Here is a 13,041-nt window from a genome sequence, read left to right as displayed (position 1 = left end):
GCCGCACTCTCTTTCTTCTTTCTGGAATAAAGAGCCGAAATGAAGGAATGCTGTTACTCAACAGCGGTCACAACGGCTGCACGGTTTTACCCCGTCATCTCCAGAAGAGAATTCCAGCGCAAGCCGTTAACCCCGGAGAAGAAATCCGACACAGGCGAGAGAGACGAGAGAGCGGTCGGAAAAAGCCATGCCTGAAATGTTTACTCACTTAAACCGAAAGCTCAGACTTGGTGAGGGAGATGAAAACATCGGCGTTTGTCCAAGAACGTTAATGTTTCATGCAGGTGGATCGGTCAGTGTGATGAAATATGAAAGTTTGTTAGTTACATGTGAAGAAATACACTCTTCTAAAATAAATTTCTATTTGGGATTTTAATTGCTTATACTGATTGGCAAATGAGAACAGGATAAACTCCATATTTAAGCATCAAAATAATTTTTTGCTCATTTTTAAAAAAAAATTGATTTTGGTGCACCAGGCAACGCAAACCCTTACAAATCCAAGAACACAATAAGATAAACAAAACCATAAACCACCATGCTGTGTGAAAAGCAAAAAAAGAAAGAGTGGTAAAAATATACAGACTAGATCTTAATGGGCTTTGATTGCCTTCCATTATATCTAGTATATTAACAGCTGCTGCTGATTTCCATTGGGTGAACCATTACGTGCTCCTTTATTCTGCATCCTGTGTGGTCCTGGACTTTTACTTTATTACCATGAGCACGAAGGGATCCAGAATCTAAACAGCTTCGGTCGTGTATTATTACAGCTGAGCAAAATCTCACCCAAAGTATGGAGCCACTTCTCTTGCACTCAGTGTTTCCTGAGCTTCAGACTGATGGCAGAAGGTCTGAATACCATAGCAGCTTTTATCGGTTAAGGAATCGCCCAATAAGGCATGTGACTGACGGGTAAAGCAACCAATCACGGTGCGTTTTGTTTAGTTTTACGTTTAGGGGGCGTGAAAATGTAAAACCGACGTCGATACAAGAACACCCACACTTTACATCAAAATCCAAAAGCGCTCCTTCTCACAGCTTTAAACGCTACTCACAGCTTTGTTTCCAGGAGGACTGTTAAAAACGTGACGCGCTTGTCCCAAAAATTTTGTAGTATCCACCCGACGGATGACGAATTAGAAATTCCTGAAGTTTTTACACTTTATTTTGTGCCACATGCACCAGCCAGCGATTCGTGGGCATGACGTCTGAGGACGAGACTAGTTTCATCTCCACTTGTTGTTACTGCTGCCCCAGCTTGACCACAGGAAGTAGTTGCAGAAGAGTCAAATGTGCATGTTTTTGTAGGTAGTGAGTAGATTATAACATGACTCTTATGATTTAATTATCATGATATGAGAACTCGCATGTATATAGAATTATTTATTTAGAATAACAGTTCCAGGCTCCTGGGTGGGAGGGGTAGTATATAACTCTGAGAGATCTGAGATCTGCATCATCAATGCAGAAGGAGCAAAAAATATGTATGTTTAATAACGCCAAAGTGGCTGACGCTATTCCCGCTGAGCCGTAATGTCATGACTGCAGTGTAAACAGCAGCCTGTGGGTGTGATCTCGCCGTGACCCAGTTATCATGGTGCTCTTCCCCACACACACACACACACACTGCATACATTTTTAAATAAATGTCAGACTCCGGCATGCTTACAGTTGTTTTATTTTTCCTCCTCCACTACACACCCTCTCTCTCTCTCTCCTCCACTCTCTGTGCTTTTGAATGGATATCACATGGTTTATGTACGCCGCAGTATGAAGCACATGGCCGACGACACACAGTCAAAAAGTTCCGTTGGAGTGTGTCACGTTACACATAAGTGTGGATAACGATGCCGCTGTAGTTTCTCCAAGCTGAGATTTTAGGGTTTCGCGACACAAGTTCAAAGACAAGCTTTTTTATTTCAATACTGAACTGAACTCTCCCTGCTTTTTATTTTATTTCAGGATGCTCCTCAGGAGGCGTACGGCAGCAGAGCCCAGCCAGCTATGACTCCCGGGAAGCCGAACCATGATGACATGGGCCTGAACCAGCAAGAGCGGCCATCCAGCCTTCCGGTGAGTTCCTGCAGATGTTCTTAACACACAGGTCTTTGGCTCGCTATTGAATTGGATACGTTACCCTTGCTAAAAATACAGACAACTACAGAAGAATCTAAAGGGTTTCTCCACTTTTTAGACGATCAACACGTTACAGGATTAAATATTCTTTTCTTAAGTGTCCTTGATTTGAGCTTTGGGACAGTGTTAACTCACCAGTTTAATAATTTAACTAGTTAACATTTAAAGGAAAGAAGAAAGGTTTCATTTGGGAGAATGCGTGGTCTTTGTTCGGTGAAAGCCACTACTTGTCAAAACATATACTTTAAAATCGTTTTTACTCAAAAATGAGTTTATCCATGGTCACGTACAGTGCCAGAAATGACAGAGGATTGAGCAAGTTTTGCGTTTTAATGGAAGGAAAAAAACCAACAGTGTGACCCTGGAATTTATCGAGAAGAAAGAGGTGGTTTTGGATTTTAGTTCTGGTTTGATTTTTAGTCAGATCTAATCTATTCATGTGTGTCCAAAATAGTGCCACTCCTGTGGGCTGCTCATTGTGTACTGTGTTCCCCTTCTCATTTTGCCTGGAAGCAAGTAAACAGAATGTAGTTTAACGTTAGAGCTCGCAAAAACTGCAGCTCGAGCCGTTCTAAAGCTTGGGTTTAGCCCCTAGAAAGCCTGCAATCATCCGATCACGTAGCACCGAAAGCATCTAATAAGTGGCAGCACTAGCCAGAAGAGGATGGGCTCCCCCTGCTGAGTCCCGCTTCCGCTCCACGTTTCTTCCTCCATCCTTGCTTAGTTTCTCCTCTTTATGGCGTTCTGTATTTTATCATTCTGTGTCCAGTTATAAAGATGCGTACACATTATTTCTGGGTATCTGCACAGAGATGAGGCAGGAGGGGATCGTCTCTTAGACACGCGGCTCGTTTGGATCAGGAGTGTGCTGAAGAAATGCGATTTGGTGTGGCGTCAGTGTGAAGGAGAAGAGAAGGGCTGTGTTTATGCATTCCTCTCTGACTGCAGCACTTCCTCTGCTGGCTCTCCGCTCTCGCTCTGTGCTGAGCTGTCAGCAGCTCGTTGGGTGTTCAGCCTGTCTCTCTGTGAACTCGCACGCTCTCAGCCAATGAGATGCGTCAAAGCATACTAGTATTTTACATTTACATTCATGAGACCAGGCCTGGATTTGCTTTCTAGTACGTTATGTCTCACTGGTTTTATAAAGCTCTGCATATAGCAGACATTAGGAGTCTTCTGTGTGGTGTCTGAATCTGTAACTGAAGGAAGTGTGGTCTCTCGACCTGTCAGTCTCGGTGAAGAAGGTGTGGCTTCTGTACCTGTCAGTCCCAGTAAAGGAGGCATGGCTACACTGTCAGTCATAGTAAAGGAGGTGTGGCCCCTGTGTCAGTCCTAAGCAAGGAAGTTTGCCTCTTTTTCAGTCATAGTAAAGGAAGCGTGGCCTCTTTGGGTTATAATAAGGTATGAGTCCTTAAAAAGAGGTGTGGTCTCTGTGTGAGTCATACTGGAGGGGGTGTGGCCTCTTTTTCTGTCCTCCTGAAGGGGGTGTGGTGTCTTTTTCTGTCCTACTAAAGGAGGTGTGGCCTCTGTGTCTGTCTTACTGACGGAGGTGTGGCCTCTTTTTAGTCCTGCTGAGGAGGTGTGGCCTCTGTCAGTTCTACTGGAGGAGATGTGACCTCTGTGTCAGTTCTCCTGAAGGAGATGTGACCTCTGTGTCAGTTCTCCTGAAGGAGATGTGACCTCTGTGTCAGTTCTCCTGAAGGAGATGTGACCTCTGTGTCAGTTCTCCTGAAGGAGATGTGACCTCTGTGTCAGTTCTCCTGAAGGAGATGTGACCTCTGTGTCAGTTCTCCTGAAGGAGATGTGACCTCTGTGTCAGTTCTCCTGAAGGAGATGTGACCTCTGTGTCAGTTCTCCTGAAGGAGATGTGACCTCTGTGTCAGTCCTGCTGAGGAGGTGTGGCCTCGGTGTCAGTTCTACTGAAAGAGGTGTGGCCTCTTTTCAGTCCTACTGACGGAGATGTGGCCCCTCTTCTGTCTTGCTGAGGAGGTTTGGCCCATGTGTCAGTTCTACTGAATGAGGTGTGGCCTCCTTTTCAGTCCTGCTGAAGGAGGTGTGGCCTCCTTTTCTGTCCTGCTGAATGAGGTGTGGCCTCTTTTTCTGTTCTGCTGAAGGAGGTGTGGCCTCTTAAATAGAATGACTTCTTTAGTGTTTAAAGTAACTGTGTATTACAAAATATTTTATTCCTGTTATACTATATCATTTTCACGTTACAGTTACAAGTTAAATTTTTTAGTGATCAACACTTTTTTTTTGTTTTTGTTAGATTTGTTGTGGAACATCTGTGAGAAGTTGGATGCTGTTATTTCTACATTGCAGCAGTTCTAAAAGGTTGCTCACAAGCTTTCTTTTGAGGTTAATGAGCAGCTTGTTTCCGCAAAGCGTTGAAGACTTTCCTGTGGCGGGAAACTCACACTTACAAACCGCTGACGCTGGAAACTCCTTCTGTAAATGATATATAAATATCATCGTACAGAAGGTTCAACATTTTAAATATTATATGTTGAAAATGGCTAAATAACAATGCTTTATTTTGTTTGTTTGTTACTAAGCACAGGTTTTGTTGATTGAGTATAGAAGTCACTGTGAATGAGCTGCATGTTAGAGTGCAGCAGGATGCAGTAACACTCTTCTGTCCGCTTGCAGTGTGAGGATGGAACGTTGGTAATGGGCGTGCCTGCTTCGGTAGTTTTTTCCTGGGTACTGTTTTTTTTTTTTGTGAAACAGCAACGTGAAGCAATTTACTCACAGAAAAAAAGACCATGGTTTTGAAATTGAGCACTGGGCATTTTGAAACCCGAAGAGAAGCAGAGGCAGTGCTGGTGTAACACAGCGGCTTCTCTCCACTGAGCTATTTTTAAACCTCCATGTGTCACTCTGGCCTATTGGCCCAATGAACCCTGCCAAGAAGAAGTAGGAGGAGTGAGATGGAAAGTGTGTGTGTGTGTGTGTGTGTGTGGCAGGATTTCAGAATCCTGTGACTCATAATGTCAGCAGTAAAGTTACTACAGGTCAGACCTGAAGCATAACTGACACTGAGTGTTTACATACGGCTTCTTTCATCACTCATTAGAGCACGGATTTGCCCGCAGGCTGAATATTTATTAATCAAATTTATCCCTGTGATCTTTCTGAGCTCAAGCAGTCTCTCCCGCTTGCCCGCTCTTATTATTCTGCTGGTAAGAAGAAAGCTAGTTGTTATTTTGTCGTTTATTTGAGCGTGTCCAAACACACAGTCTTCCCTCTGAAGTCCGAGCCGAGGCTTTGAAGTCCGGATGCTGCGGGTGGTGTTGCCATGGAGACACTTACGGATGCGCACGGAGCTTCTCTTGATGTCTCATCAAATTATTCTTCTAATGGAATTTTTAATCAGGGAACTTGGCTTTTTTTCCCCGTGTATGAATAACAAATAGTTCCGGTGAAGGAGGTGTGGCCTGTTTGCCTGTCATTCCAGAGAAGGAGGTGTGGCCTGTTTGCCTGTCATTCCAGAGAAGGAGGTGTGGACTGTGTGCCTGTCATTGTGGTGAAGGAGGTGTGGACTGTGTGCTTCTCATCCCAGTGAAGGTGTGGCCTGTGTACCTGTCTTCCCAGTGTAAGGGGTGTGGCCTGTGTGCATGTTTTTCCACTGAAGCAGTTGTGGCCTGTGTACTTGTCAGTCCCAAAGGAGGAGGTATGGCCTATGTACCTATCAGTCCCAAAGGAGGAGGTGTGGCCTGTGTATTTGTCAATGTCTGTGAAGGAGGTGTGGTCTGTACCTGTCATCCCAGTGAAGGAGGTGTTGCTTGTGTGCCTGTCAGTCCCAGTAAAGGAGGTGTGGCCTGTGTGCTTGTCAGTCTCAGTCAAGGAGGCGTGGCCTATGCGTTTGTCAGTGGCGTGACCTGTGTGCTTCTCGATCACAGTCAAGGAGGTGTGGCCTGTATACTTGTCAGTCAAGGAGGTGTGGCTTGTGTGATATTTTTTTTTCCTTCCTCATCAAGCTTGTAGAGTGTTAATGATGTAAGCCAAATTTACTAATCAAGATAATTACTAAGATGTTTTGGTGACCTGTTCCCACTGTATTCCACTTTTTTTTTTCCTTCTTCTTCTTCTCTGCTCAAAAAAAGTTTGTCATTGCTCTTTGACCTCTCTTAGCAGGAAGGCATTTCTGACCACAGAACTGACCCTCACTGGATGTTTACTTTTTTTGTTGTTTATGCACCAACACAGTGTGATGTGAAAATCCCAGTTGATCAGCAGTTTATGAAACACTACACGATTCAGCAGGTCTACATTCGGTACATTAATGTCCACTGATGGTCACTGCATATTTAGGTGAGAATATATCCTACCTTTTGAATCAGATCTAACAGACAGTGTTTACTTTTCACATGTCATCAACCTTGGATGTCTTCTGGCCATCAGCGCACTCCTGTCATCACAACGAATCGCACATGTTTAAAAATGTCCTTCTGAGTGCTCCATTAATGTAGGAGGAATTTTATATTGTACGTGTTTGTACTGCTGTTAAAGCAGCACTCCAGAGCCCAGCGCGGGCGTCGTACTTCCTCCGTGCCGATGACTCTCGAGTACGTTCTTTAACGGCTTATAAAATATTTACAAGCTTCTGTAAAGTGTTACCGTGTAAGGTTTTGTTCTGGTTTACTGCGCAGAGTAAGACTTCATAAAATCCGACTCTCCGAAAGAATGAAAGTGACCTTATTGTAGCGGAGTGGGCGCACACGACTCTCTGGACTTTTATCCACGTAAAAACACTGATTAAAAAAAACACTGTTTCGTGGCACAGAAGGCAAAGAGGGTTGTTGGTGTAGAAGATGAAGATATTTTAATGTCTGATCTGGTGCTTTACAGGCTTTAAAATCCAGAATCTACCGTCTAAAGCGTTTCTCCTGGTCTCATTCCGATTGCGTCCAGCTGCAACTCCCCTTAAAAAAAAAAAAAAAATGTAGGTCAGATTTCATGTTCCCCTCCCTCTGGACTCCCTCGTTTCTAATTTCAGTGCACCTTTTTTCATGTAAACTCACACGCTACCCCTGCCAGCGACTTCATCATGAGCTATATCATGAGTTGTTTTTTTTGGGGTTTTTTTACTAACCGAAGTGTATAGTTTCTCATTGGATGGCAAACAACCTGGAATGCATGTAATGCGTCCAGTTTAAGTGAAGTAGCGCTACACCATGCCTAGCTACTCTCCTCAGCCCTTGTATTTTATTAAATTGATAAATTACATGTGAACAATGCGTCTTCAGTGCATCAGAGACGTATTTGGAAAGTGGTGGCATTACACACAGCAGTAAGTTGTTGTTTTTCCACTGTGAAACACGCAGGCTTCACTCTGGCTATGTCACTGTTGTGAGATTTACAATCTCTGCCCTTTCATTGCGGTGGCGTCTGGCTGCTCAGTGTGTCACTCCCGAGCTTAACGCTCCACTCGTGTAGCTCTGGTCATCCATCACATCCACGATCATCATTAGGCCGGCAGCGAGACAGAAAAACACTCGACACCACGTTATTAAAGTGTCCATTAAAAGCAACGTCGATCCCGTCTCGGCGTTTGGGACGAGTTACATGGCAGACGTTAGCGATGTTGGTGAAAATGCTGGACTCCACAACTCTGGCGCAGACCACACTCCAGAAGCTGATCAGAGAGCCGGACATAGTAAAAGACTAAAGCGCCGCTGCATTGAGGTCTTCAGATAGGTAGCCAGATGGCATTTGTGTAGGAAAAGTGCAGCAGAGCAACATGTGGAGGATCTTCTTGATTTCATTCCGCAATAAATCTGGTGGGATTAATATGATTAAGATGAAATCGATTAAAGTAGATTTTTTTTAAAAATGCTTTAGTACTCGTTTTGGGTTTAGTGGAAATGTCCAGTGCTGATTGGCTCCTTTGGTGTTGGACAACAAAGATCGGAGAAAATGGAGACGCGCAATTTCATCTCGGCTCATGTGAGAGAACCAAATGATGGAGTCGGGCCAAGCTTTTCCTCTGGGCCGGTGTCGCCTCTCGTGTATCTGGGGAAACAAAGCAGGTCCACTGGCGCCCATTTGGGGTTAGAGCGCTAATATTTTGGATTGCGTAGTGGAAAATCACCACAAAATTCCACATTAGCATGAAAGGTTGAATAGGAGAAAAGTGTAAAATCACCAGAACATTGTTGGTAGTGGATTTAACGTCTAATTAGTGAAGAATTGCGAGCGAGACACGCTGGCTTAAAAAAAAAAAATACCGAAAAATACACCGTTGGAGTCTGCTGCCTGTTATTAAGCGGATGAATAAATGTGTGTTGCAGCAGCATGTTGTTCTCTGTAGAAAAACACACACACACACGTTTTATTTATCCCTCTCTCAGCTGTCATCTCTCATGCTGAACACACATTGTTTTGGTGGTGGTCCTCCTGCCTGGAGTATTTTTAGCTCATGGAGAATTGATGTTTGGTGCTTTTTACCTGGCACTTACAGCTTCACTGCAGGGGAGAGAAGTGTGTGTGTGTGAGGGAGAGAGAGATAAATTGATGCTTTCTCTCTTTCACATCATCCAGCATTAAAGAGAATCTGAAATGCTCTTGGCTTGTATTTCTTTGATCAAAGCGTTCCTGTAGACGGAGGTTCAATTAAACATGTGCAGGAGGATAATGTGATGAGAATCACTCCAACACCTCAAACAGATCTGCACTCGGGCAGCTGTGTGCTGCTTCTGCTTTCTGAGTGACCCGAGAGGTCTGGTCTCTCCGGCTCCCCTCAGCACTAGCCGTATCCCTGCAGGTGCCGCACTCCAATCCTATTTCTCATGAAGACTTCGATTCACAGAGCTCACAGAGGTCTGACTCTGTATAGGCTTTCTCCCTCTCTCTCTCTCTCTCTCTCTCTCTCTCTCTCTCTCTCTCTCTCTCTCTCTCTCTCTCTCTCTCTCTCTCTCTCTCACTCTCTCTCCCTCGCTCACTCTATCACTCTCGCACTCTCTCTTCCTTGCTCTCTATCTATCTATCTCTATCTATCTATCTATCTATCTATCTATCTATCTATCTATCTATCTATCTATCTATCTATCTCTCCCTTGCTCGCTCTCTTTCTCTTTCTCTTGCTCGTGCTCACTCGCGCTCTCTCTCTCTCTCTCTCTCTCTCTCTGTCTCTCTTGCTCGTGTGCTCTCTCTCTCTCTCTTTTCTGAACAACATTGCAGTGGTGGAGATGATGATTGCAAGATACATATGGGAGAAATAAATACATATATTTCATAACATTGACCATGCCTGTATCCTTAATGTTGGTGGATTTGTTGCTAGATTTGTTGGGGTTTTTTTTTTTTTCTTTTCTTTTTTTTTTTTTTTAGACTACTTTATCATATTAATTTCAAACAGAATCTAGTCACAACTAATCTAGTGATGTTTTAAGCAGAAATGAGCAGCTTTTATATCGCAGCTGATGGTGAAAGGAGTGGAGAGTCGAATCATCAGTGTGACTGACTGAGCTGATATCCCCAGCAGAGCACTCACTCATCATTGCTGTTCCCCGCGGCCAGTCACTAAACATTACGGTGCCCTGTAACCAATCGCTGTTCCTGCTTGTACCTTATGACTAATCACAAATCACAATGGTTTCCCTGCAACCAATCACTGAACAGCATTATTGCTGTTAACCACTGAGCACCATTTTCCTCATCAACCAATCACAGAGCACCATTGTTCCTTATGACCAATCACAAATCACCTTTGGTTCCCCAACAGTAAATCACATCACCATTGTTCTCGGCAACCAATCACTGAGCAACAATCACTGAACAGCATTGTTTTTGTGGACCAATTGCTGAGCACCATTGATCTCATCAACCAAACACTGAGCACCATTGTTGTTGTTAACCAATCATTGAGCACCATTGTTGTTGTTAGCCAATAACTGAGCAACCAATTGCTGAGCTCCATTGATTTTATCAACCAATCACCGAGCACCCTTTTCTCATCAAACAATCACTGAGCACCAATGTTATCGTTAACCAATCACTGGGCACCATTTTTCTCATAAACCAATCACAGAGCACCATTGTTCCTTATGACCAATCACAAATCACCTTTGTTTCCCAACAGTAAATCACATCACCATTGTTCTCGGCAACCAATCACTGAGCACCGGTGTTCCTCTACACCCAGTCACACATCACCATAGTTCCTTATAAGGAATCTGAACATCACTGTTCATCATAGCTAGCGTAAACGACAGCACACACCATCAGCTCTGATCTCTTCACAAGAAAGTCGTGAAAACGGTCACAAGTCAGGTCGTGTTATTACACTAGCTAAAACACACAGCGTTAAATCTGCACACTAAAGCCAAGCAGACGCTCCAGATGAGTCTCCATCATGTGTTCGTCTGAAACCCAGCTCTCTCATGTTCTTACTCTGTTTGAGGTTAATGGTGAAGGATGCACAGTGACCCACAGTGTGGGAGATGAAGAGGTGAAGTGGTTTGAATAACCAACCATATTTCTGACTGTTTGCATGTGGGAGAGGAGAGAGAGCTGAAGACGCTGATGAGTGTGTGTGCAAGCAGGCGTAAATAAAGAAGAGCTGCATGCTGAAGATTGAGGAGAGACCGGATGGAAGGGGCTGCATCTGTGTGGGTGTGTGTGTATTGCACCCCTGTCTGTCTGTCTGATGGTGAGGGGGAAACTCATCACCACAGGCAGCAGTTGTACTGACACGTGCACACTCACTCACTCCATTCTCTCTCTCTTACACACACACACACACACGCACACACACACACACACACACACATTCTGATTTACTGCGAGTGTGAACGCTGTTTTTTCTTCCTTCAGCCCTGAAGGCTGCATCATGTCAGCGTTCCCCTCCTCCATCCATCTCTCGTTTCTCTTCTCCCCGTCCCCCCATTCTCTCCTTTGATTCCTCTCGCTCTGCGCTCTGCAACTCGTCCTCCATAATTAGGACGAGCATGGAAAATGAGGGAGGGAGAGAGAGAACGAGTGCGGAAGGGAGAGAGAGAGAGAGAGAGAGAAGGGCCGGAGTCCTGCTGATGAGGCACACACCGCTGCGAGCTGATTGGCCGAGGCGTTGGCAGGGGGCGTCGAGGGGGATGGGAAGCTGCGACACCATTGGCTCGATGTGCCCCAGAGGGACAGAGTGATAGATGAAGTGTGTGTGTGTGTGTGTGTGTGTTTCTGCAGGGAGCCAAGTTTCTCTCATCAACAGCTCATCAAATCAGCCGAAGCTCCGGCTCTGGCTGCGAGCACGAGGGTGTTAGTCAGTGCCTGTGCTGGAGAACGCAGCTCTGTACTTCACCCACATATTTTTATCTCGGTCCCTTTTCCAGCAAAAAATGATTATTAGAAATAAATAAAAACTAATTGTAAATAATTAAAATAGCGCACATTATTGGCACAACATATGAAAAAACAGAGATAAGATTTTGCAATCAATTCAGAGAAATTACTTTTTTTTTTTCCTCTAAATAAAATTGTCATTTTTTTAATCTTTTTTTTTTATTTTCTCCAAAACCCATAAGGGAATTATTAACAGTTCTGAATAGATTTTTATGTATTAAGTAACGTATTTCAAAAATCCTCCATTGAGGAAATTTTGACCCAAAGGAGAAGCTGCACGTATGTTTAAAAAATAAAAATGAAAATAAAAAAAAATAAAAATAGCATTAAGGCATTACCAAAGGTCTGGAACACTCCAGGGCCTTTGTGAAGATCGATAACATCATGAATCCTGCTAAATATAGTTCAGTACAAACCCCGGTTGCCTCTGCCAGGGAGTTAATAAGCGAGACGTAGTTACAGGAATGTGTCAGTTGAGGATGGAAGGCCAAATATATAACCTAAAAAGGTAAGGGAGCGTCTCTAAAGTGTCCTCAGCCTCGTAAGACGTTACAGGACAAAGCCCACTGCCTTCTGTGTTTTTGTGTCCAGGGAAAGACGTGCCAAGCTGTTAATCAGGACACGTTGATGTCATTACTCTGAAACGGTTACAGATCCTGTAACAATTTCATGAAGGGTGCCAATAGTTATGTAGGAATCTCTGTTTAGGGAGCGTTCTATATTTTTACATATAGGAATCAATATCATACTGTTTTGTGAGCAGCAGTAATAAAGACTGGAGATTAGAGTTATGGGAGATGAGGATGTGTGTTTGTGTTTTAGTTTTCTTCTTACATAAGGAAGATCATCACACCTCACTCTCACACCCACTGACTCAACAGCCTTCTCAGAGCGCTCCGATCAGGACTAATTCACATCATCTCTCCATTTATTTATTTATTTTTCCTTCTTCCTTCGTCCGTTTTTCGTTCTTTTGGCGAATGTTGTGGTCACTGCTTTAAAAAAACAATCCAGTCTGAATGTCCGTTCAGTCGTACGAGGATAAAACAGAATATGAGGATGAGGCAAAAACTCCTTTACTTTTCCATCATGGCTTTTGAGGCTCCAGTGCAGGATTCAGTGCAGCCTCCCAGCAACGGTTACCAAGACAGCAGACAGCAGCAGCAGCAGCAGCTGGAACAGTGCCCACTCCAGCAGTGGAGGGCAGGGGGGCTCATTCGCTCGCTCGCTCACTCACTTGCATCGATTAGCGCTGATATAAATGAAGCAAAGCAATTAAAACACTTTATTGATGTCTTTTCCCAGAGATAATGAAAGCACGCATCTCAGCTTTCTCTATCCATGTACTTGTTTGTTTGTTTGTTTACTTATTTTTTTTGTTCCTGAAAGCGCTCCCTTTCACTCTGGCATCCACTCGGGGAATTTTCTGGAAGGCAAACGGGTCTCGGGAGCACATTTCACACGTGTACGAATATAGACGGAAACATCGCTCAGGTGTCACTCGGCTGTGTGTGTGTGAGTGAAAACACAAGGATGGCTCAGAGGGTCCCATGCTGTGAGAGCGCT

General features: G+C 44.1%; 1 protein-coding gene across 10 annotated transcripts in view; it reads left to right on the top strand.

Moving 5' to 3' along the window:
* The window catches only part of arid1b (AT-rich interactive domain 1B), a 59,812-nt gene that overhangs the window by 20,066 nt on the left and 26,705 nt on the right, over window positions 1-13,041 (top strand). For all 10 annotated transcript variants that reach the window (XM_058378605.1, XM_058378615.1, XM_058378607.1 and 7 more), the window contains one exon: window positions 1,966-2,076. In XM_058378605.1, the coding sequence (XP_058234588.1) occupies window positions 1,966-2,076 (111 nt within the window). The remainder of the gene's footprint in view (window positions 1-1,965; window positions 2,077-13,041) is intronic.

This window comes from Hemibagrus wyckioides, linkage group LG25 (genome assembly GCF_019097595.1).
Source record: "Hemibagrus wyckioides isolate EC202008001 linkage group LG25, SWU_Hwy_1.0, whole genome shotgun sequence".
Taxonomy (NCBI): domain Eukaryota; kingdom Metazoa; phylum Chordata; class Actinopteri; order Siluriformes; family Bagridae; genus Hemibagrus; species Hemibagrus wyckioides.
The sequence above is the reverse complement of the archived record's forward strand: the minus strand, read 5'-3'. Positions and strand labels throughout refer to the sequence as shown.